Here is a 24429-nt window from a genome sequence, read left to right as displayed (position 1 = left end):
TGAAAACGTTTTAGGATTCTTTAGAGAATATTTTGAACAGTTGAAATGATATTGGTTTGGTTTGTTTGATCATAGTAAAGCAATTAAGGACTATCTGCTTGAAGTGAGGGATGCCTTCATGGAGGACTTTCTGAGAGAAACTGGCTCATATGCACATTATACATAGGGAAAACCATGAGAACATCTATGCAGTTAGCCCATTCACCGGGACCTAAACTCCAGACTGAAATACCAGTGTTTAGGGACTGTATCATTCGGCTGCTGGTGGGCAGAAATGATCTCGGAAGAAGTGCGAAATCTCGCAGTGCTGTGGTATGAAATTCAAATTCTGACACCAAAAATTTCTTTATGCACCTGGGTTTGTAATGGATGAAAGCACACAGAACCAATGATAGCTAAATAAAAATTATTTTTCAAAATAAATAAGTAAATAACAATAAAAAAAGTTACAGTTCTGGAACTTTTCACACAAAAGTACTTGTACAGCTCCTCTCAGCATGACAGAGTTACCATTTCAGAGTGCTAAGAACATTGAACACAATGCAATGCAAACTGCATCTTGCATAGAAATCTCAAAATAGTTTGAAGGAACTTCCATTCCAAACAAAACCTTCCATTTCTCGAAATTGCTTGAAGGCATATACAGTTGCAGTTACGTAGGGATCGGACCAGTTATAGTTGCACAGAAATCGGACCAAAATGTCGCCAATACTAGGTGACTTTTGGTAATTTCTTTCCAAATTTGGTGACAAAATTTAGTTCCCAAAATTATTGCCAACTTGGCACTTTTGATGAGATAGCCATTTATCTCTCAATATTAAATAGATTTACTCTTGTAACTCAGTTTTCCCAGTGACTCTTCACATTCTAAGACTGTTCATGTTACATTATACAACAGATGCTACAATTTACATACAATTTTACCAAAATTATTTACATGCAGTACCTGCTGCTGATTAAAATCACTTTTGTTGCAAGCATATATAGATACTAAGTGGCTTAGTTTAATAAAAAGGCGATTTTATTATTGCAAATTATGGCTGCAAACTTAAACTTATTTAGCAAGATAGTAAATAACAATCTAGTAATTAATACCTACATTGTTAATTATAAATTAATGCCAAAGTTAAGCTATTTATGGAATTTAAAATTTATTTTTTATTTACATTTTTTCATAAAAAGTTTTTAATATTACAAATCTGATGAAATTTTAAACTTTTACAAAGGACTACTCTTATTCATATTTATTTCTCACTGTTTATCAACAGTCTTTCAGTTGTGTTTTTAAGTTTGTAAAACTGTTGGTATCTTTACTGATCTCCACCTTCCAATTCAAGAGTTCTTAGACTTCACAGTGCTTTTCTCGATTCACCTGAGGTTGGCATGTTTTCAGTTTCTGCAGCTCTGTTAACAGTTTCTATAATATTATAATTAATATTTTCACATGCTGTCTCAATATTATCATCATTGCAATGTATTCTAAAAACGAATCTGTGTAATTTCCCTTACTGATGTCCAAAATATTAGATGTAGTTTCAATTAATGCCAAAGTTAAGCTATTTATGGAATTTAAAATTTATTTTTTATTTACATTTTTTCATAAAAAGTTTTTAATATTACAAATCTGATGAAATTTTAAACTTTTACAAAGGACTACTCTTATTCATATTTATTTCTCACTGTTTATCAACAGTCTTTCAGTTGTGTTTTTAAGTTTGTAAAACTGTTGGTATCTTTACTGATCTCCACCTTCCAATTCAAGAGTTCTTAGACTTCACAGTGCTTTTCTCGATTCACCTGAGGTTGGCATGTTTTCAGTTTCTGCAGCTCTGTTAACAGTTTCTATAATATTATAATTAATATTTTCACATGCTGTCTCAATATTATCATCATTGCAATGTATTCTAAAAACGAATCTGTGTAATTTCCCTTACTGATGTCCAAAATATTAGATGTAGTTTCAATTCGTCTGTAGCTTCTAAATAAAAACCACATTTTTTTAAAGCAATTTCTGTGTTTTAGGAGACTGCTTCCTAGGCTTTTATTATAATATGCATAGCCTCTAGCAGAAATATTTGCTTAATTATCTCCATAAAAGTGCTTACATTTTTGGAAGATTTCAGTTTTGTTTATCTTTTTTTGAATGACACCCTTTTCTGTCATTGTATTTGAAAGCTTTTATAATACTTTGGTCTAATAGCTGAATGACAGAAGTTATATTTACAGGAAGAAACACTAATTTAATGTTTTCCAGAATGATATTAGAAGGATGTGTTGCACAGTTATCGAATAGTAAAGCTGTTTTTTCATTTTTAAGTTCTCGGTCCCAATTTAAAAGAAAATCAGAAAAAATACTGCTTGTTATACTTGAGTTGTTATTATGGTAACTTTAAAGGTAAATTGACTCTTTTTAAACACTAAGGATTTCTACTCTTTCCAATAACCATTGTTATCTTTTTAATTTTTCCATCCATATTGGATGTTAATAACCAAGTAACTCATTCTTTTTATTTTTTAAAACCAGCTGTAGTTTCATATTTAAACATTAAATTGTGCTCCAGTAATGCTCTGTAAAACAGACTAGTTTCATCTGTGCTATAAATTTCATGTGGCTTCTATTCTTTTAGGAGCTCGAATGAAACATCTTTTACCTATTTCTCAGCCAAATGATAATCTTTCCCTAGCTTTTCATCGTGTACTTTCTGATAAACAGTGTTATTTCTGTCTCTCCATCTTGTAAGCCATCCATCAGTTGGCCCCAAATTTTTTCCTAGCATTTTAGTGACTTTGTGGTCAAAAAAGCTCTAGAAGTTGGAACATTTTTTTAGCCTCATAGCTTGAAACCATTCTAGAAGAGCAGTTTTAACATCTCTTGGTCTTCCATCCCTTTTGTGCTTCCTTGAGATATTTGCATTTTTTACTAGTTCTTTATCAGTTTTATTTCTTTGTTGGAGTAAATTGCACAACGCTGTTTGCAAAGTCCACATTTTAAAAGCTGCTTCTCTTTAGCTGCATTTACCAAATATATCTTAATCTTTCAACATTTTTATTCTTTTAAGGCTTAAATGATTTTGTTTAAGCATTGTTGACATGTTACAAGTCATACACATAGCAAATAAAAAATGTTTCTCCCAGTGATTTATTCAAATCCAAAATTTCTGTTTCTTGTCGGCAGGAAGATTGCACTTTTGTCTGTGAATTGATCTGTCACTTTATGGTTATTATAAATATAATCGATGCTTTCTTTTCTTTTTTCTTCAGCCTACAATGACCACACCCATTTTCCAAGCAAAGGCTGACAATGAACAATAATGCAAGGAAGCATTTTATGATGTTTTCTGAGAACACCATGCAAACTTAATGTGTGTATTCATGTCCATCCCTTATCAGCTGGTGTTAGAGAAAGGGAACCAATGTTCAATTTTAGCACCAGCTTTTATTTAAACCTTGGAAAAACTCATTCATTTAAAATCAAAGAACTTGTTTCTAATGCTTCTAGAGAACTGCTTTTGTTAAGCATAAGGTTAGGCATTCTATCACTCTCAGCTCAAGTCCGAACAAAAAAATTTGCAAGTAGTGTCTGGATAGGAACTAGGGAAGTGTACCCAATACCCCAGGGGGTTTTGGTCTAACTACATTGGCAGAAATTTCTGCTAAACACATTTTATTGAAGCAGTACATAACTGAAAGATGAATGAACTAAGAACAGCTTTTATCAGTCACAAACAGTTTATTCCAGATCTGAATAATCAGACTTTCACCAGTTTGAGATTTACAAGCTGTTGAGATGAATTTAATAAATGACCATGTTTCTGTTTGTTAGTATACATTCATTCTGGTTCTTGGAAATCTGAATGCGATAAGTGACCATTATTAACCAGTTAATTTAATAAGCAGCGAGCTGTGTATATACAAAATTTGTAATATTTCCGCCTTCCAAAGGATTGCAAATCCCGGGTAGAACATTCCCTGTACAGAAAACACACTTAAAATAATGAAAATCAATAACTGAACACTGAAACAATTTCAATAAATAACATAAAAAAATACTGAATGAATAGATAACATTGATAATATCAAACATTGAAACATAACATTAATTATAATAACATGGTTCGTAGCGCTCCTTACAAGTGCTTATAAGTCCTTATATATGAAAATAAAATATAAAGGCCCTTATAGGTGCTTACTTTTTCTTTAAAGCCCCCCCCTTTTTTTATGACCGTACATTTTTCTCCGCACCAAAGCCGAAACTAAATAAACAACTTTTCTTCCTCAGATGGAACTTCAGATGGTGAATCATACTCCCGGAAATAGCTTCCCCCTCCTTTCTCTGCATTAACGTAACCTTTGGTGCTGGCGAGAGTACAGACAGGTGCACGTCGTTCTATTGTCAAAGAATTGCGAAAGCAGTAGAAAATTACGGTACATTTTGGCATTCTTTTCCTCCCACCCAAAAATACTACACACGTTTGGATTTCTGTCAAGATTTTAATAATTTGCATTCTCTTCCACGTGGTCAGTTCATATTCGCGATTATTATGATCGTTATGCTTATATTATGAGCATATGTATGAATGTTTATAATAACATAATTGCAGTAATTGCTGAAGTATAGTAAACTTCCAAATATCGTTGTGTTTTGACACAGATTAGCTTTCTAAGGAATAATATTCGGAATGGCTTAAATAAAGGGAAAGTAATCGAATAGTCAAAATAATTTCTTTTTTTCCCAATACATTATAGAGTACGGAGATTGGGAGGTTCTCCCCTTTTTCCGCAAAATCGCGAATATTGAAACCATTACAGTTCGCTGCAAAACAAGCAACTTTTTTTTTCCCTCTCTCTCCAATCTGGATTGAATAGGATTAAAAGTTCTGCGGTCTACCAACCCAAGCGAAGAATGATTCTATTCCGGAAATTTAACGCATTCTGTTCAAAATTAGAATGAAAAATTCCCCAGATTAGTAAGTCTCTTTCTTTTCCTTTATTTAGTTCTTTATTCACGGAATACAGACAGCTGTGGATTCCGATTGTGAAATATCACGTAAGGAAGAATTACGACGTGCGTATTGCGCAACAACGTTTGCGATATTTTGCAGAGATAATTAATTTTGTTGTTCAGTGAGATTTGCTTATGAACACTTAGAGTTTTACTAGTTAGCCGAAAAATCTAAAGAATGGCTACAATCTACCCCCTACCCCTCCTCTTTTTCCCAGTTAGCTCAACTCTCCAAAATATTCAGCAGTTTTCGAGTATGCAGGTTAGTTAAACTTTTACTGTTAAAGTATGACTGCATGAAGAAATTTCCCGTCTTCTGATTTCAGAAATGTTAACTTTTTTACTTAAATTACTTTGCTTGCAATATCTGTTAATGGAAAACTGTTATACAATAAAAATTTTAAAAATGTTCAGAATTTTGATTTAAGTTAAATTATTTAAATATTAATATGATTGGAAAAATAAATTGTATTTATTATTAGGTGCCAAGCGAATACAATAAATATGGCTTATTATTATTTATTTTCTCGATTTTGAACTAAAATTTCATCATGAAGTCTTGTAATATAGTTTAGTTCTGCATAGTTTTTTTTTTTTTTCCCCCTCTCATTGTAAACTAGTTCTGTAAATTGAACTTTTGTTTAAAATTTAAAAAAAAAGTTATTTTTTTCCATGGCTGAGGTAATGCTCATTCTCTAAGAAATATTGCATTTCTCATATTTTAAATTACAAGTGTAATTTTTCTTTTAAGGTGATACAATTGTGAATAATGTAATTAGACAGGTGCTTTTTTTTTTTTTTTTTTTTTTTTTTTAATGTGCTTGAAAAGTGCTAATAGGTGCTTATTTTTTTAACTAAAATGTGGCTACAAACCCTGAATAAGTAACATTAAAGCATTTACAAATTTATATATTCATAGGACCATGGTTTTAGCATACTATTTACATTATATATACCATGGAATTAAGTGCTGTAGTCATAGTAAGGGGCTAGCTTGCACATGAAGGACTTTAGGCATATAAATTGAGTTCTAAATTATGTCATCATTCAGTACTCCAAATATGGATATGCAATGCTCTGCTGCCATGACGTATCATTACCTCTGCTGCCATGACATCCTCTTGATCAGAGATAGGTACGTTTCAGGTCGCTTTGTTAAGTAATTATTGACAATGAGGATGTATTTGTTGGCATCAGTAGATTGGGGCTGAGGTTTCAGGATGTCGAAGGTTATGCATTCAACAAGCATTCCTACACCGTAAGGTTGCAGCTTCCCTCGGCTGCATTTTTATCATCCTTTCCAGTTGTCACCACTTTTGCACTTCAGCCCTTGCACTAAGAACTTTTGAACTCTATGCAAAGTTGTTATTATTTTGAAGTGGCCTCTTGTTGAACTGTTAAATAGTTCCTTAAAAATATCCTGGATCATGAAAGAATCAGTTGCGATCAGAATGCCTTTCCATCATCTGACTCTCACTTCAGTACATGATGCCATTTCGAATATGAAGCGAGTCCCAGAAAGGCCAGTATTGTTTTGCTGTAGGATTATAGATATAAATTTCCTGCCAGGTAGATTTCCTGTTTGAAAATTCCATTAAACCAGTTAAGGATTTAATGTTGAATTAAAATTTAATTAAATGCTAATAGATTTAATGTTTTGTGTATTCATCTGGCTATTTGGGCTTTAGGATTCTTGAAATTTAAAAGCCAGGTAAGATGCATGATCAGGAATTTTCTGTTTTAGGGATAATAATGGAAATGTTTTACAACTTTAACTATGAAAAACCTCTCTTTTCTGATAACACAGTGATTTCTCTCTAGTTTATATAAACACTTGCTCCAGTATGTAGCAACACTTTCTTGACTATTTATTTCTTAGGAGAAAACAGCACTGACATTTTCATATCTTGCATCCATGTCAGGAATAAATGGTTTCTCAAGCTGAGGTTACACCAGGATTGTCGGAGATAGGCCTGTTAAATGCATCCTCCTCTTTTTGGTCCTCAAGAACTTTTGCTTGCTGTGTCTCAGTTTGTGAAGGAGGTCTTCTGATGGAAGAAAAATCCTTCACAAATCTCCTATAATATGTGAAAAGTTTCAGGAAACTTCTCAGCTTACAGATATTTCCAGACCATCTCCAGTCTTTAACTGCCAACACTTTTTCTGGATCCGTATATACACTTTCGGCAGAACTAACATATCCAGGGTTAGTAACCTTCTGCCTGAACAATCTACATTTGGCAGGACTTGACTTTAGATTGGCTTCCTTCATGTTCTGAAGCACCTTCCTAATATTTTCTAAATGTTCTTGAAAATGTTTCCGAACAATAAAGATTTTGTTCTGATATATCAAAACAGGCTTTGTTTCAAAATTCTCTCAGAACGGTTTCCATGAAGTTTAAAGCTTGTTGGTCCATTATATAATTCGAACGACATTACCTTGAACTGCAAAGTTCTTTTCCAATAGTCCAATATAAATGCAGTCTTTTCTTGATTATCAGAGTATATCTCTACTTACCAATACTAATATCCTCTAATTCAGAAGTCAAACAACAAAAATCAGCGTTATATTTACAAAATTTTCACAGGACTAGTTTCGATGGTTTTACCGAACCACCATCTTCAGCTGCAAAACTCATTTGCGGTTTTGCAGCTGAAGATGGTGGTTCGGTAAAACCATCGAAACTAGTCCTGTGAAAATTTTGTAAATATAACGCTGATTTGTGTTGTTTGACTTCTGAATTAGTATTTATTCGGCGTGTTATTGTGTCTTACTAATATCCTCTATTTAAATCAAGCATTGAAAATTGCTTGCTTTCAGAAAGAGTGTCCAGAATGTCAACTGTTCTAACAAGAAGGTAGCTGTCTTTCTTCATGACATTGTTCAACCAGCAGTAGTCAAAACAAAATCAAGTTGAACCATTTTTCTTTCTGACGAGGGCAATGGGAGAGGCCCAAGGACTTGCTGAAGCCTTAGTAACATCATTTTCTTTCGTGTTTTCTAGAAGTTTTCCTACTTCTTCTTGTTTAGCAGTCAGTAAACATCTTGAATGTTGCTTGATTAGTGGATGATTCACCATATCAAATTTTATGCTGTACCAAACTGGTTCAGCCTATGTGTCGAAGAAAGCATATTGAAATTCTTGCTGTAAATTCCAATGTTAGGTTCTCTGAAGACACAGAGATTGATGGACTATTGGTTTGTTTAATGTAGGTCACTGGAGTTCATGATTTCATGCTATAACCACTTCGCCTTTCCTAATGACTTTTGCTTTAACAATTGTCTATATTCTCGGGTCTCACTGGGATGACAGTCTTTGTGATAGGTCATTAAGTTCTGAGGCTACTAGTACTCCTTTCAGCCTGTTACAGTTTTGGGGTTTTCCATTATGCTGTACTGGAAATTTCTGTTTTCCACTATGGATTCAGGAAGTAAAAATACTCTTCTTGCTGGATGGTACTGTTATATTGTCTTGAGTTGTGATTTTGTGCATGGATTTCTTTAGAATGTCTAGTTCACGTATGCAGTGATCTCTAACATGTGCCATATGAAGGTCACTTCCAAAGATGGTGTTAACTTTTAACTTTCCATCGATGTCAGTTTTATCATTAGGCCTCAGTTTAACACAGAGCTGGCATCCAGATGTTACCTTCCAGTTGTTAAGGTGCATTTATTACTATCATAGTAACTCTGGCTCTTGTATCGATGGTTATATTGCAAGGAAATTTATTTTATATGTCCAAGAGTCTATTACTGCCACCACTTATTGCAGAAATCTAAAGGCCTTTAAAATAGGGCTTCTATTTCTGGCAACCTCCCTGTGAAATGGCCACTAATTAGTTTCTCCTCCTCCTTGCCGGAAGTGATCTTAACTCTCCCGTGTCTTGGGATGTTCTGCAGTCCCTTCGTATGTACGTGCAATCTTCACAGCTCTTAGCACTTCACCGATTTCATCGATTCTACTTACTATCTGATGCATGCCACAGATTTTAACAGTCAAAGAGGGAAGCTTATTATTGAGGTGGCTACTGCCATTTAATGAGTACCGTTGCCACTGTCAGCAATTTCCTGCTAAATATTCTGTATACCCTGCAGCACAGCATTAAGAAAATAATGTTTAGCATTGGTCTTTCTGTCCTGAATTGTTGCCAGCACTGTTGACGGCATTACCTTGAATTTTACTGAACATTGCCAGCTAGTTCACTTCCTAATGACTATTTTACACAGCATGTTTTGCACACATACGATTTAAAGCAGTAAGAAGGGTATATGAGTTTTTCTAAAAATTTAATTAATAATTTTTATTCAATAAGGGCAAGTGGCAACAATAATGAATAACAGGGCTTTGGTTTGGACAACATGCTTTTATTTGTTCAGTTCCTACTTGCTTGATAGATCCTCAAGTTTTTTCATTGATGGTTCTTAAAAGCCTTATAATGCTTAATTTTCATGTGGAGAAATTTGTATGAACCCTAGTTGGGGTGTCATGCATGTCCATTATTGTTGCTACATCACACTGGTGGCAATGTAAATGGGTTAATAATATAATGAGCGCTACAGCAGTGTTCCAGATATCTCATTTACTTCTAAAATTCTAAAACGTTCTGGAGTTTTCTGGGTAGCTGTGTGCTGGACAGTTGAGCTCTTACTGTGTATTTTAATAATCAATTGTAACTGTTGATTTATCAGTCTTTTTTTTTTTTTTTTTTTTTTTTTTTTTTTTTTTTTTTTTTTAGAAAAAATAGATCATATTTTTGTCAATTTCAGTTTTTTTTTTTTTTTTTTTTTTTTTTTTTAAAAAACTGAAATTTTTTTTTGAAAATTTTTGAATTTGAAAATTTTTTTTAAAAAAAAAATATTTTTGTTGTTGTCAATACTTAACATTGTACAAGAGTCATGAAAGTCAAATTCAAAATAACTTTTAATGTTCTGTGTATATATTCCAAAGTGTGAAACAGTAAATTCAAAAGGCCCTCAATATATAAGTTATATAGCACAGTTATAAGTTATATAGCACAGTTATAAGATATATAACTATTGAAATTAATTTCTATATTCAGATTAAACTGAATTTTAAAAAACATTTTATTAGAAATTGAGATGTAATATCACAGATCCCATTTAATTGTTTATAAATTATGTAAACTTATTTCAGAGGATGCAGAATTGCAAGAAAGAGTATCTTTGACTAACTTTCAGCAGCTTGTTAATTATACTTATGAAATGTTAGCTCTCTGGAAAGTACTCTGTGATCACAATTTTCAAACAATTGTTAGTTTCTTACCTCAGGTAATTATCTGTAATTTCTAACATTTTTCAATAATTAATAATAATCGGTACTTCATTAGCATGCCTGTTGCTTTATTTTGGTGTATTTTAATCTGTTATTCTGTTTTATTATATTTTATGTCTACATTTTTTCTTATGAAAAATTTATACATATATGGAAGCCTTCTTGACCAGTGGCTTGAGTGGGATTGAGAGTGAAAATTACTTTTTCATCCAAGACATCCACTACTGAAATGAATTAAGTACTTGGATGTTTTCAATTTATTCTGCATATTGTTTGCTAAATTAAGAACCATTTACAGTCAAAAGTCGTTAATTCGGACACCCATAATCTGAACCTCAAAGCTAAAAACTTTCTGCGCATGCGCCGCGTTGACACATGCGCATAGGCGTTTACGCATGCGCGTAAGACCTTTTACGTCTGCGCATATGAGTGTGCGCAAGCGCAAAATACGTTTTCGAGTGCGTGTTTTACGTATAATGGATGGTATAAGCTAAAATTATCTAATTATCTATTTCAGTTAATGTTGATGATTGCGTGTTCCTTAATCTTCGAATCGGATCCGGCTTATTATTTTTTGCAGACTGTAAAAGCAATTTTATAAAAGTAAACTTGAACTTTCGATTATGTCAAATAGAATTTCCGATTCTGGAGCTCCCAAAGGATCGTACAAAACGAAAGTATGTTTCGATGTCCATCAAACAAAAAGTAAAATTGCTGCAAAAAATGGATAAAGACATGAAGAATGTGACATAGAGGTTAGTGAAAATGAAAAAATTTCGATTGACAAGTTAGTCGGTATTCTCGGCACAGCAATTACGGGACTTGAACAGCGGAACTTTGTAACTGAACAAGAAATTATGTCTGTTTATAGAATTAAAGAGAAAGTATTATCACATAAAACGAAGCAACTGAAACAACTTACATTGAAAGAAATGTTTAATAAAGTAAACAAATAAATATTAAGCTTTTTTTTTTTTTTTTTGTAAATTTTGATACCCTTTAGATCATAATTGTTCTTTATTTCATAAATTACGGTTTCATATTTTTAATTTTAGAATGTCTGCATGCCATCTATAATCCGGAATCGCCGAGGTCCCGACGAGTCCGGATTAATGACTTTTGACTCTATTTGAACTAACATATTCCAAATCTAGTATGATAATGTACAGAAGCAAACTACATCAACATCTTTTGTCATGAATTTGTCATGAAAAAAATAAAGAACCTTCATTTTCAAGCATTTCTACTGTTTATCTTCTGCACTTTTTTTTAGATACGTTTCCGTTATTCCTTCCTAGTGCCAAATTTCATCTCTGCTAAAAGACTAGAATAAGAAAGTTGTTGAGACTGATATTCTTTAAGTTTGATGCAGTGATAAGGTGTTGATAAAATTTCCATAACAGTGTCAAGTATGATATTTTTAAATACAAATGAGTTGTTTTTGAATTTTTGTAAATGAGAATTATTCTTCATACAAGATTTCAGTGGCATCACTATAAACTTTTCTGGTGTATGATGTTCCTTTTCTCAGTTAATGTCATGGAGATGGGAGCAGTTTGTTCAAATATGTAATTTTTAATAAATGAATTTACTCTTCTGATGAATTCTACCTTAAAAAAAGTGGGTTTGTTAGTTGGTTAATAATTAGGACAAAATGGACAAGGACTAGCAGCGTAAGAAAAAAGGTGCCCTATAGAAAATTTTGTTGAAAAACTGTTTCATATTTATGGTAAACATAATACAAGAATTTCACAAGCACCTCCAGAAATTTGGCAAACTGTTAACTCCTGAAAATATGTTAGAAACTACTTCTGGTTTCAAAAAGTTGGACGCTTTTGAATATACTTTCAGGATACTTCAAAGAATTTAGGTGTTCAAAGAGAAAACACTTGGACATATACACCAGCAAATACCATCAATTGAGCTTGTGTTAACAGAAAAGACAAAAACGATATCATTGCAGATTAAAGTGAAGAGCGACTGGTTTTAGACTATTTGGTTGTATAAATTTAAATTACGTTATACAACATCATATCGTATCATAAACAGAGAATCCCATGATTTCTCAGTCGAATTATTTGAAGGTTCAGGAGTTTATCCAGTGATGTATGTGGGTGTCACCTAAAGATTTTTTTTTTTTTTCCCCTCCTGATGAAACAGCAGCCAAGCGGTAAAGTCGCTGAACACTGGTAGTTTGGTCCGAGGTTCGAATCCCGCGAACAGGCCAGCTGCATGGGCGTTTTCGTGGTTTTCCCCATATGTAACGTGTATACGAGCCAGTTTCCCTTAGAAAGTCCTCCACAAAGGCATCTCTTCCCTTAGGCAGATAGCCCTAGTGTGCTTTGTCATAATTAAATAAACCAAAACCTCTTGATGAAACCAGTCTTTCCTTTCATCTCATACCTTCAAAATGCTTAGCATGTGAAGACTGATAAAGGCTCTGACCAAATACTGATGAAATGGATTGAATTGGATTATTAAATTATGGCAAAGCAGGGCTATCTGCCTAAAAGGAAGGATGCCTTTGTGAAGAACTTTCTAAGGAAAACCTGCTGCCATACACGTTACACATAAGAAAATCCTCGAAAATGCCCATGCAACCAGCCCGTTTACCGGGATTCGAACCCTGGAGTGAACCAGCAGTGTTCAGCTACTTTACCGCTCGGCCATTTGTGGGCCTTTATGAAATGGAAGGCGATAACTTTATTTAAAATAATTGTCAGAAATACCAAGATGTTTCGAAAAGTTGGATGTTTTTTAATATACTTGCAGAATACTTAAAGAAAAAGAGCAAGTGTGAAGCAGAATGCCTGAAGGAAAAATAAATTTTTGCATAAAATTTAGTATTTTTTTTTTTTTTTTTTTTTTTAATTTAAAACTTTTTAATGTTATGATATTTGATTCTTGCGATTTCAAAAATAAAATATTTGACTAAAATATGAATAACATGTTAAGAAACCAAATGTAGGATAAAATTGTGTAAAGCAACATGCATAATGATAAAACTGTTTAAACCAGTGTATGCAAGTCATCCTAAGTTAAAATGTCGGTTATACATCTCCTCTTATTTATATATTTCTTTTCTGAGCGGAACAGTTTGGGTTACAAAGTATTCTTCCGAAAGAAATGCAATTCAAATAAATAAAATCAAATTCTGGGAAATTTATATTAATAAATATATTTAAAATGCTCAGTTCGAATGAATAAATAGAAAATTTTAAAATGATTATCTGAAGAGACAATGCAACACTAACAATTAAAATAAAAGTCTAAAAATTTAAAAATTACCTAAAATAGTAACTATGACTAAAAGTATAAAGAAAATAATATAGTATAAAGAAATATATATAATATATAATAAATAGTATAAAGAAAACTATTTGAAAAAAAAATAAACGATGCACCTTTGATTTAAACTACGCAGTTCGAATAAGTAAATAGAAATTTTTAAAACAGTTATTTGAAAGAAACCATGCAACTTAAACAAGTAAAGTGAAATTTGAAAAAGAAAAAATACTTAAAATAATAACAATTATAATTAAAAATATAATATAAAGACCATTATCTGAAAAAAAGAAGTTTCCCCCTCATGCGCGGGGTAAAAAGGGAAAAGAAAATAGCTTGTCATATATTAAGAAGTTTGCCAAGTGAACTAAGCGGCAACATAAACTGTTAAATTTCTTCGTAAATTTCGCACAAAATTTTACAAAATTTAGTATCTAGGCATAATTTGAGTCATGAAATTGAAATATGTAAAAAAAAAAAATGTTATTTCAGAAAAAGTCCAATTTTGTGTCAAAATACCTATGTTAGAATAGTGTTATATGTAAATCTAATGTATATCCTTATTCATGCTTTCGAGACATAAAGAACGCAATTTGAATTTCGTGAATCGGCCCAGTAAAGCGGGAGATATAAACTGTCCCCCCCTTTTTTGGGAGGAGCAGTGTACATGGTTGATGTAAACAAATTAAAAAGGAAATATGGCCGTGTAAAATTTTAAATTAGATAGATTTTTTCTGGACTGGTGAGGATTTTTTTTTTAGCTACTGAAGAAAACGGACCTATATCTCTCATTGCCCTCGAAATCTATGCCAAACAGTTATGTTTTTTTGCCAAATTTTAAATGATTGATTAAAATCGAAACCAAACTGTCTGGGAACTTTTTACCGTTTTTGGCGATATTACTCTGTCATTTGGTAATTTTTTAAACCTCTTTTGACCTTAGTTTATATTCTTATGTTTTTTATTTGGTGATTTTACTTCGTTTTAAAATTCGTTCTGTGATATTTTTATCATATTAACTGAATTGTTGATCACAGGGTTTATATATATATATATATATACAAACTGGTGAAAATTCAGGAGTTTGATTTCAATATCCAAATGATAATATTAACTGTGATCACATTAAGCAGCCTTTACTGTAGTTTCATGTTAAAAATAATTTTTGAGCAAGCATATAAATTTTTTTTGAATACTAAATTTTCATTTATAAAATTAAATTTGTTTTTAGGAGCAGCAGGATTTGATGAAGCTCTTGACTTTCAAAGATTTTATCATTGATGGAAAAGAGGTAATGGTATATATCGATTACTTATATACATTACTGTTAAATCATTCTGTTAATTCATAAAGCTCAACTCTCATTTTTGCTTTAAAGTAAAATATATGTATAACTTATATTTATTTTAAATTGTTTCATTTATCTTAATTTATCATGGTTAAGTTTTTATGTCAATATCTTTAAAATGTGCGTCTCATTTGCCATTTTATTTTACACAAATGTAGTTGTGCTAAAAATTTCTGAATGAGTGTTGTATCATTCATAGACTTAATGTATTATGTAATTCTATTTTTTAATCATAATTATTTATTTGTAATCATAATGTAATTCTCTTTTATCATTCTATTTTTTTTTTAAAGTATTGTAAGTTTAATAAAAAAAAAATATTCAAATTCATTTCATAAATTTCACAGAAAGAATATTCTACAAGTTTGTGAGAAATAAAAACAGATAGTATTATTCCTGTGTAACTAAGTATAAATTTATTTAAAAAAAGGAAACTCTATTTGTACAGAAATCAAAATGAAAACTTCCTGTAAAAAAGTACCAAATTTGCTTATATATTTTCTTTTACATATGTCTAATAGTATTTTAAGGGTGTGATTTAGAAACTTTTCATTTTTTTAATGAGTTTCAACTTATTCTTTGACATCATGCACTTCTTAATGTGACTGACCATTTCTTTGAATTTTTCATATTGATATTTTTTCACATGCATTTCAACCCTTTGAAATTCTAACTGAGGATATTCATCCTCTTCTGCTATAAGGAGGAAAATAAAGTAGACAGAATATAAAGACATGTCTTGCTTAAGATTTAATCGCCAGCAGATGCTGGCACAGAAGTGTAAAATATTTTTGTACAAAGGTTGCTATTTCCGACCGCATATGATTCTAATCGAAAGTTTAATATTTTTAACCATAATTTCGTCAGAACATTTTGTCATTTTAGCATTTTGTGTTTTTTACAGTAAATTAAAAAATGGAATTGACTTGTGAACGTTTTCATGCGATTATTTTTCATAACTTTCAACATGAGTTGTCAAGACAGAGTGCTTCAATAAACTTAATTCTTTATACAGCAATAAAGCACTATGCTACAGCTCTGTAAAAAATTGGTATAACAAATTCAGTCATGATCACCATTCACTCCAGGACGAATTCTTTGAATTTTGTCCAAAATCGGTTGCTGTGCCAGAAAACATTGATGCTATGCATGAATTGATAAAGCAAGATCATAATGTGACTTACCATGCAGTTGAGGCATCTTTGGGCATTATTATGACAAGCATCAATAAGATTTTACATGAACATTTGATCATAAAAAAGATTTGTTCGCATTGGGTTCTGCATAATCTGGCAAATGCTCAAAAGAAGCCTAGTGTTGATTGGTGCAGGAAATACATGAAAAATACGTTCAAAGGGCATCACATTTACACAGGTGACGAATCATGTATTTATGCATATGAGCTTGAAACAAAATAGCAGTTGACTGTATGGATCTTCCAAGACGAGCCAAATCCAACGAAAGTTGTTTGTGGAAGATGTAAATCAAAGTAAATTGTTGCCTGTGTTTCTTCAGCATCACCAGTCACATAGGGACTGTGGCAATAGAGGATGGTCGATTCTGAATGGTACAAGGCCGTTTGTTTACCAGAAGTCATCAGAGAAATTCGAAAAAAGCAGAAGAGGTGAATCATTCTTCATCATGACAATGCGAGCTGTCACACATCAGCTAAAAAAAAGGAATTTTTGATGGGCCAAAACATCAAATTTATGGGTTGTACAGCCCGGATTTGGCATCCAGTGACTTTCTTAATCACTACATCAAAAATAAGTTATGTGGTCAGCAATATGGAACACCAAAAGAAGCAGTTGATGCATTCAAAATACGTGTTGTGGAGTTACATCAATCAGAGTGGAAAAAGGTCTTCAAAAATTGGTTCAAACGCATGGAAAAATATATTGATCTTCATGTAGAATATTTTGAAAAACAATAAAACTGATTTCGATTAGAAACATTTGTTTTTCATTATTAGGCCAGAAATATAAATAGCTACCCTCGTAGTTGGTGGGAATGGACACCTTTTTTTTTTTTTTTTTTTTTCCAGATATTTTGTTTTTATTCCATGGAGTTCATCGTTTATATTTTTCTCTTCTGTATTTTCAAGGGGTAAAATTAGAGGGGAAAGAAGAGGAGACTACACATGTGGATACAATGTTAGTTACTAACTTTTAAATTCTATTTCTTTAATTAAATTTTTTTACTTTTTGTTTTTAATTTATTCTGCTTAGCATCTTTATCTCGTAAAGAGGAAAAACACTATTAATAAATCCAGCTTCCATTTTATATATGACTTTAAATGTCAATTATTCTCCCAGTCACGTACTTTAAGTCATCTTCCTCTTTTTTTTTATATATATATATATATATATATATATATATATATATATATATACAGGGTAGCCATCAAAAACTTCCCCGATATATGAACTCCTAACAAATCAAAATGAAATTTTAAATAATGTTATTTGAAGATATGCACTTGAAATTATGATGAATTAAAGTAACAGAGCTCTCATGGTTACAGTGAAAAAATATTTTAATTTTGAAATGGCAACCTCCCTTTTTTTTCCCAGCACAAATTTATCAGTGTATTGAAAAGCCATAAATGAGATTGGAATAATGTATATATGACTAAAATTGCTGGCATAAAACATTTGCAAAGAAGAGCATTGTAAAGGGCCAAACACAGAGGAAATGCATTGATGCAATTTATATAATTCATGGGGACAAACAGTAGAGGTACAACAGGGAAACAATGAGGTTTATTGATAAATCTGTTTTATCAGAATGGGGAAATGATATCAAAGCAGTGTGAGTTTATTGGCAAAATCATACGACAAGGCCCATGTTCTATAAAATCTGTATGTGATAAACATTTGAAGAAACTAGATGTATATATGATAGACTGTGATCTAGATGACTTTGCAATTTTTTTCCTAATTTATATGATGAAGATAGCAGCGGATATTACTATGAATGACTGCTGCAGATAATGTAAATGAATGAGGCGCATTTCTTCTTAACTGGAGTGTAAACTCCAAGAAAGGCATTCATTAGGCTGACTAAAATTTTCATGATGTGGCACCAATGCCTTTACATGAATTTAAAGTGACTCTGTTGTGCAGTATTGCAAGCACGTTCATTCTCAGTCCATGCTTCTTCTAAGTGGTCACTTTCACAGGTAACAAAACGTGCTCCATCACTAGTGCTTGGTATACAGCGAACTATGTAATTGCAGTAGTGAAATGTTGTTATTGACATTGTACAGATGCAAGATAGTGCTTCGTCACGTGTCGGCGAATGCTACAACTGCACTTTGGAGATAAGAATCACCCCTTGTAACTGTGCAGTTTTCACTTCGGTGGATTTCTTGTTCTGGGATTATCTAAAATCTAAGATGTCCATGTCAAATCAACAAGATTTGTCAGAAAAAAACAATGCCATAAAATGTGAAGTTACAGATTCCTTCTGCAGTGCTGCATTCATCATTGTTGTCATCAATCTCCCACATGCAATACATTGTTGTCTACGAGGGTAAACACATTGAAAACCTGTAATTCTTCTCTCCTTTCTTGTGTTGCCATTGGTCCTTTGCAGTGCTCTTTTTTGCAAATGTTTTATGCCTGCAATTTTCGCCATACATGTATTGTTCTGACACCATTTATTTTTTTTTTTTTTTATGTGCAAACCCATTTTCACAGGAAAAAAGTGGGTGTTGCCATTAGAAAAATTCAGAATGTTTTCCCTGTAACCATACCCATGAGATCTGTGTTATTTTTAATCATCAGAATCTTAAGTGCATACCTTCAAATAAAAATATCTAAAATTTTCATTTTTATTGCTTGATTGAATAGGCCACTTGGGGTTCATATACCAGGGAAGTTTTTCTATGGCTATTCTGTATATAATTAAGATACAATAACACACCAAACAAATATTAATTTAGAAATCAAACAACAAAAATCAGCGTTATATTTTCAAATTTTCACAGGATTTTTGAAAACATAACACTGATTTTTGTTGTTTGATTTCTAAATTAACATTTTGTATATGCTGTATAATGTGTGCCTTAATGTCATATAATTAGAAACTTCTTTTGTACTTTTATTTAGTTTCATGACTAAAAATTATCAAAACATGACCTCATGGCTTTAGAAAGTTAAAAATGCACCATCAGGTTTTTTTAAAAAAATAAGAAACTTCTACAGCATGTTGACAATGTGCAAAGTTTAAATGTGAACAGAGAAAAATTATGCATTTTCCTGAAATGTTGCTAATAACAATTAATTGCATTTTCAGCTGTCTGCTGGTTTAACCAATGCTTTAATAAACTTATACCTAGAAGATAATGCTAGCACTGGTACAATCAGTCAGCGTCTTAGAGAACTCTGTCCTTCAATATACCGTATCGAAGATGCTACAGTCTCAAAGGTATAATTTACATATTTTCATGTTTCTGTTGTCTGTCATGATTGTTTTGAATAGCCATCTCACAGTTTTCAGTATTTTTTCAGTTTATTTATTTTTTAATTTAATTTAAGAATTTTATATATTTTAAAATTATTATGAAGAAATTAGGTAGAATATCTCTATCAATTCATATTTATACAACAGAATGAAAGTAATCCTGTATTTGAATAAAATAATCAATTCTTGAATTACCAAGTCCAAAAACTTTATGATATCATGTAGAGAAATACTTTTCTTACCACATTTTCAATTAGCATATTTTTTAATTAATATGGTTTATTATTTCATTTAACACAATCTGAGCAGTATTTTTGTAAAAGTTTCGATTTCAGTTGAGTGATGTGTATTTTCCAATTAATACACTTGATCAAAAGCGTTTTCATACAAGCAGATGCTTTTGATCATAAGTCACAGCACGAGGAAATTTTTACTAATTTAAAGAAGTGTGAGTGTACTTTTTTTGTAGAAATGGAGAAGGAGGAGGAGGCTTTGAACTCCACCATCTATTTTTATAGGCAATGAAAGGGAATGAATTCTCAGCCTTTTCGAAGTGATTCATCATTTAAGGAAGTTCCAGTAATGCTACTAACTAAAGTATTCAAGATTTGGTGAATGGCATACAAAACTTTCATACTTTGAATGATGATTGCAAAGCAGAAATGTTAAGGCTTCATGAAATAAATGACTTCAGACTATTGTGAACAAAAACAAAAAAGAGCATGGTGCCAGGTAACTGTATGTTATTTCCACATAGCAATATCTATGTAAGAATTTAAGTCAAAACTGCAACAATCAAATGAAGTTGTGCTGACTTCCGTGTACATCAAAAAATTAAAGGGAAGGGAGGAAAGCTACATCTGACAGAATTTGTTGTTGCAGATTGGTCTTACAGATTTGTAGCTTTACATGTAATAAAAGAATTTTAAAAAAATTTAGTTTTTAACTACTATTGTTCCGCTTTAAATTTTATTCTGCCATCCCTGAAAGGCCACTCGCTGCCACAATAGTTATCTGATGACTTTGATCCAACAACAGTAGCAGGTCTTGTATACTTTTCTTTGAATAATTCAAATTTAGTTTCTAAGGTTATTTTTATTCTACTATATTTATGAATAGGAGACCAATGTAACGGATGCCAAAATGTTTATGTTAAAAGTAAGTGAAAGGTTATTAGAGCAAATATTTTAATTAGTTAAAAGATACATGAGTATGGAAAGAAAGTCTCAATTGGTATCTTTTTTTGGAACAAAAAAGTAACAGTATGATCTATTCTGCGGCGGGAGCTAGATTTCTTTGTGATCAGCTTTAATACAGTCTACTTGAAATCAGCATGAGGAAATTATTGGAATGGGATGTTCCTCATGCATATGAAATTAAGCCTATAACTTGATTCACGCCTCTGCTGCTACTACATTATCAATAGGAAAAGTTTAAGCCTTTTTTCCTCTGTAAGAGAATACAGTAAAGCAGTAAATAAGAAGGATTTTGTAGGCAGCTTTGGGTGGTTTGAATATTTAAAAAGCATTTTGGCTTTTATACTATAAGAATCATGGTTAGTCTGTACGTGCAGATGTGGAAGCTGCAGAAACTTTTAAATGTGAATTAAAAAGAAGTGTTGTATAAGAAAAATATGATGATGCAAGCAAATATTTAATGCTGATGAAACTGCTTAATTTTCAAAATAGTGTATGCTTTGAAAACATTTCTTGCAAAAAGTAAAAGTTGTTGCTGGTTAAAAGTTATCAAACTACTGAATCAGAATTTTAATGGAAGGAAATACTCATGATGTTAATACTGATGGTCATAAATCTTATTCAAAATTCTATAGTCTTTAGAGGTGTAATCAGAAAGTGTTACCTGTCTTGTTGCTGACACTTAAATAAAAAGTGTGGGTAAGGTATTTGCTATCTGAATATTGCTATAAAACCTTTTTCTGTCCATCACTGAAAAGGTACCGAGAACAAAATTATTTGAGCTTTAAGATTTTATTACTTTTAATAGAGACTTATGTCAGAATGTTAAAATTATGTTTCTGCCTGCTGTGTAGGAGCCTAGACAATTTATAGACCATGGAGTATTTGTAACCTTTTAGCCCCATTAACTGAAACTGAATTCAGAACGAGCATTGTAAGATATTTAAATTCAAGGTTGAGAAATGAAACTAAAAATATTGGGATAACTTCCATAGTAATTTAGAAACGAATGATATCAATGAATATCAGAGCTGTGTGGAAAGAACTTTTATCTCATTAGTGCAACTGATTATGTTAAGTATAGCTGGTCCCAGCTGTTTATGAAATTGCAGTCATTGGATACAAATCATATTTCAATGCAGTAGACTGAATGAATGTGCAAAAATTGTTGTACTCACATAGCAAAAACTATCTCATTAACATTGATTAACAGGAAACAAATGAATATCACTAGATAAATTTATTAATGGAGAAAAACTCTATCAAAAGTGAAATAAAGTAGTTGCAGGAAAGATTTTTTACTGATAAGAAGTTGTAAATATTAATAATGAATTTGGATCCAAATCTAGAAAAAAATATTAATTTAAAAGTCAAATAACAAAAATCAGTGTTATATTTGCAAATTTTCAGAGGACTAGTTTTGATAATCCTGTGAAAATTAGCAAATATAACACTCATTTTTGTTGTTTGACTTTCGGCATGTTATTTTAACCGAAATTCTAGAAAGGAATGCTTAAGTTCACTGTGTGATTAACAGTGCTTTGAACTGCTATAAGAAAAACTCTGAAGAGAAAAAAGAAAATGGAAAGTGCTCAAACCCTTTAGATATTTTTTTTTAAAGTGTTGATAAGTTTTGCTTCCATAGTAATTTTTTCATAGTTATTAGTCCAAAAAGGGCTTTGCCCCTAAAGGACTGTTGTTTTTGTTTCGCGATTTTGCGTTGAATCGCTATAAATGTCCGTTTCACTTTTCAAGATGTTGCCACCAAATGTTGGTCTTATTATTATCATTATTATTATTATTTTGCTTGTTTTTTTTTTTTTTTTTTTTTTTTTTTTTTTTTTTTTTTTTGCTTTTAGTGCTTTTTTTTATTATTATTATTTTATTATTTTATTTTTTTTAACGAGCACATTTTTTCCTCATACCTAAGTCGAAAGTAAATAAACAACTTTTCTTCCTTATGGTGGAATGTCAGGTGGTGAATCATATTCCCAGAAATAGCTTTTCACCCCTTTCTCTGCATTAACATAACCTTTCGTGCATGCGAGTACAGACAGGTGCACTTTATTCTATTGGTCAAAGAATTGTGGTACATTCCATATTCTTTCGCTCCCACCCAATACTACACACATTTGAATTTCTATCAAGATTTTAATAATTTACATTCTCATTCTGTGTGGTCAGTTCATATTCGCGTTTATTATGATCAGTATGCTTATATTATGAGCATATGTATGAATATTTATTATAATATATTTGCAGTAACTGCTGAAGTATAAATAAACTTCATAAATGGGTGAGTGTGTTTCAACACAGATTAGTTTTCTAAGGAATAATATTTGGAATGGCATAAATAAGGTGAAAGTAATCAAATAGTCATTCCCCCCCCCCCCAATGCATTATGCATACAGTACGGAAGTTGGGGGTTCTCCCCGATCTCTGCAAAATCCCGAATATTGAAACCATTACAGTTTGCAGCAAAGCAAGCAATGAACTTTTTTTTTTTTTTTTTTTTTTTGTCACTTTCCAATCTGGCTTGAATAGCACTAAAAGTTCTGTGGTCTCCCAACCCAAGCGAAGAATAATTCTATTACGGAAATTCAGTGCAGTCTGTTCAAAATTAGAAGGAAAAACCTGATTGGTAAGTCTCTTTATTACTCAATATGAGTGTGGCAGGGATATCACACGCGGAGCACGACGTGTCCTGCTCAGTGATAAATGTGCAACATGGGTGCATGACAGTGAAAACCAGATGAAGCAAAGAGGCGTTTTCCTTTATTTAGTTATTTATTCTCCAAATACCAGCAGCTGTTGATTCCGATTGCATAATATCACATGCTGAAAAATAAAGGCGCACATATTGCACAATAACGTTTGCAATATTTTGCAGAAATAAAAGACTTTTACTGTGCTTCCTAAAGCAGATTATTTTTCAGTTCCATTTGACTATTTTTATAAGATGCATATATTGAAATGTCAAAAGCATTGTTTAGCTGAAAAATCTAAAGAATGACTACAATCTACCTTCCTTCCACTTTTACCAATTATGCTCGACTATTCGCAATTTTCAGATATTCAGCAATTTCAGTGTATGCTGGTTAGTTAAGCTTTTACTGTTAAAGGATGACTCCATGAAGCAATTTCCAGTCTTCTGATTTCAGAAAAGTTCCTTTTTTTACTTATTTTTACTTACTTTGCGTGCAATATCTGTTAACTTTTTCGCGACGGCGTACCTTTGTTTAAGACGCTCGTGCGGGACGGAAGAGAATCAAAGGCAGTCACTGTACAGGATGGAGGTTTTATATCGCTAAACCTAATTTTATAACAAAAATCGGAAAAACAAAAGTTTTGCTTCTAGCATCGTAATTTTTGGTATCATTTTAGATTATTACTTGAGCTCTTATATATGTTAAAATTAGCCCTTAAAACATTTTTTTCTTTATTTTACATGAAAATATACTGAAAAAATTGCATATCTTCTAAAATAATTTTCGGAAGCGCTATTCAAATTATTCCAAAGTTTTAATTGATAAAATCCATCAATAAAATTTTAAATTAATAAAAAGAACACAATAAAAACTATTTACAGTAAGAAGTAACAAAATTTAAAATGGAAACGAGTATGGTAAATCTCGAAGCACAGAGAAGTATCACTTTGTTACTCTTAGAAAAACTATCACTCTTTAAATCTTTAGAAAATGAATCAGTACTCTCATTTGCATTAGTAAATGGTTCACTAACCATACTAGGGTATTCTTCCTCTGATAAATAGCGCGTTCCCACCATAATAGACTGGAGGTGATTCTTCCTCTGATAAATAGCGTCTTCCCACCATAA

The 24429-nt window shown here is 31.8% G+C and overlaps 1 protein-coding gene across 2 annotated transcripts in view; it reads left to right on the top strand.

The window, feature by feature from the left end:
- The window catches only part of Nup154 (nuclear pore complex protein Nup154), a 206138-nt gene that overhangs the window by 137675 nt on the left and 44034 nt on the right, over nt 1–24429 (top strand). For both annotated transcript variants that reach the window (XM_085820338.1, XM_085820337.1), the window contains exons 23-25: nt 10159–10292; nt 14813–14872; nt 19229–19360. In XM_085820338.1, the coding sequence (XP_085676464.1) occupies nt 10159–10292; nt 14813–14872; nt 19229–19360 (326 nt within the window). The remainder of the gene's footprint in view (nt 1–10158; nt 10293–14812; nt 14873–19228; nt 19361–24429) is intronic.

Source organism: Stegodyphus dumicola, chromosome 7, assembly GCF_044657685.1.
Source record: "Stegodyphus dumicola isolate Sdum_Otavi_A_Nest chromosome 7, ASM4465768v1".
Lineage (NCBI taxonomy): Eukaryota > Metazoa > Arthropoda > Arachnida > Araneae > Eresidae > Stegodyphus > Stegodyphus dumicola.
Note: the sequence above shows the minus strand (reverse complement) of the source record. Positions and strands in the feature narration are given on the sequence as shown.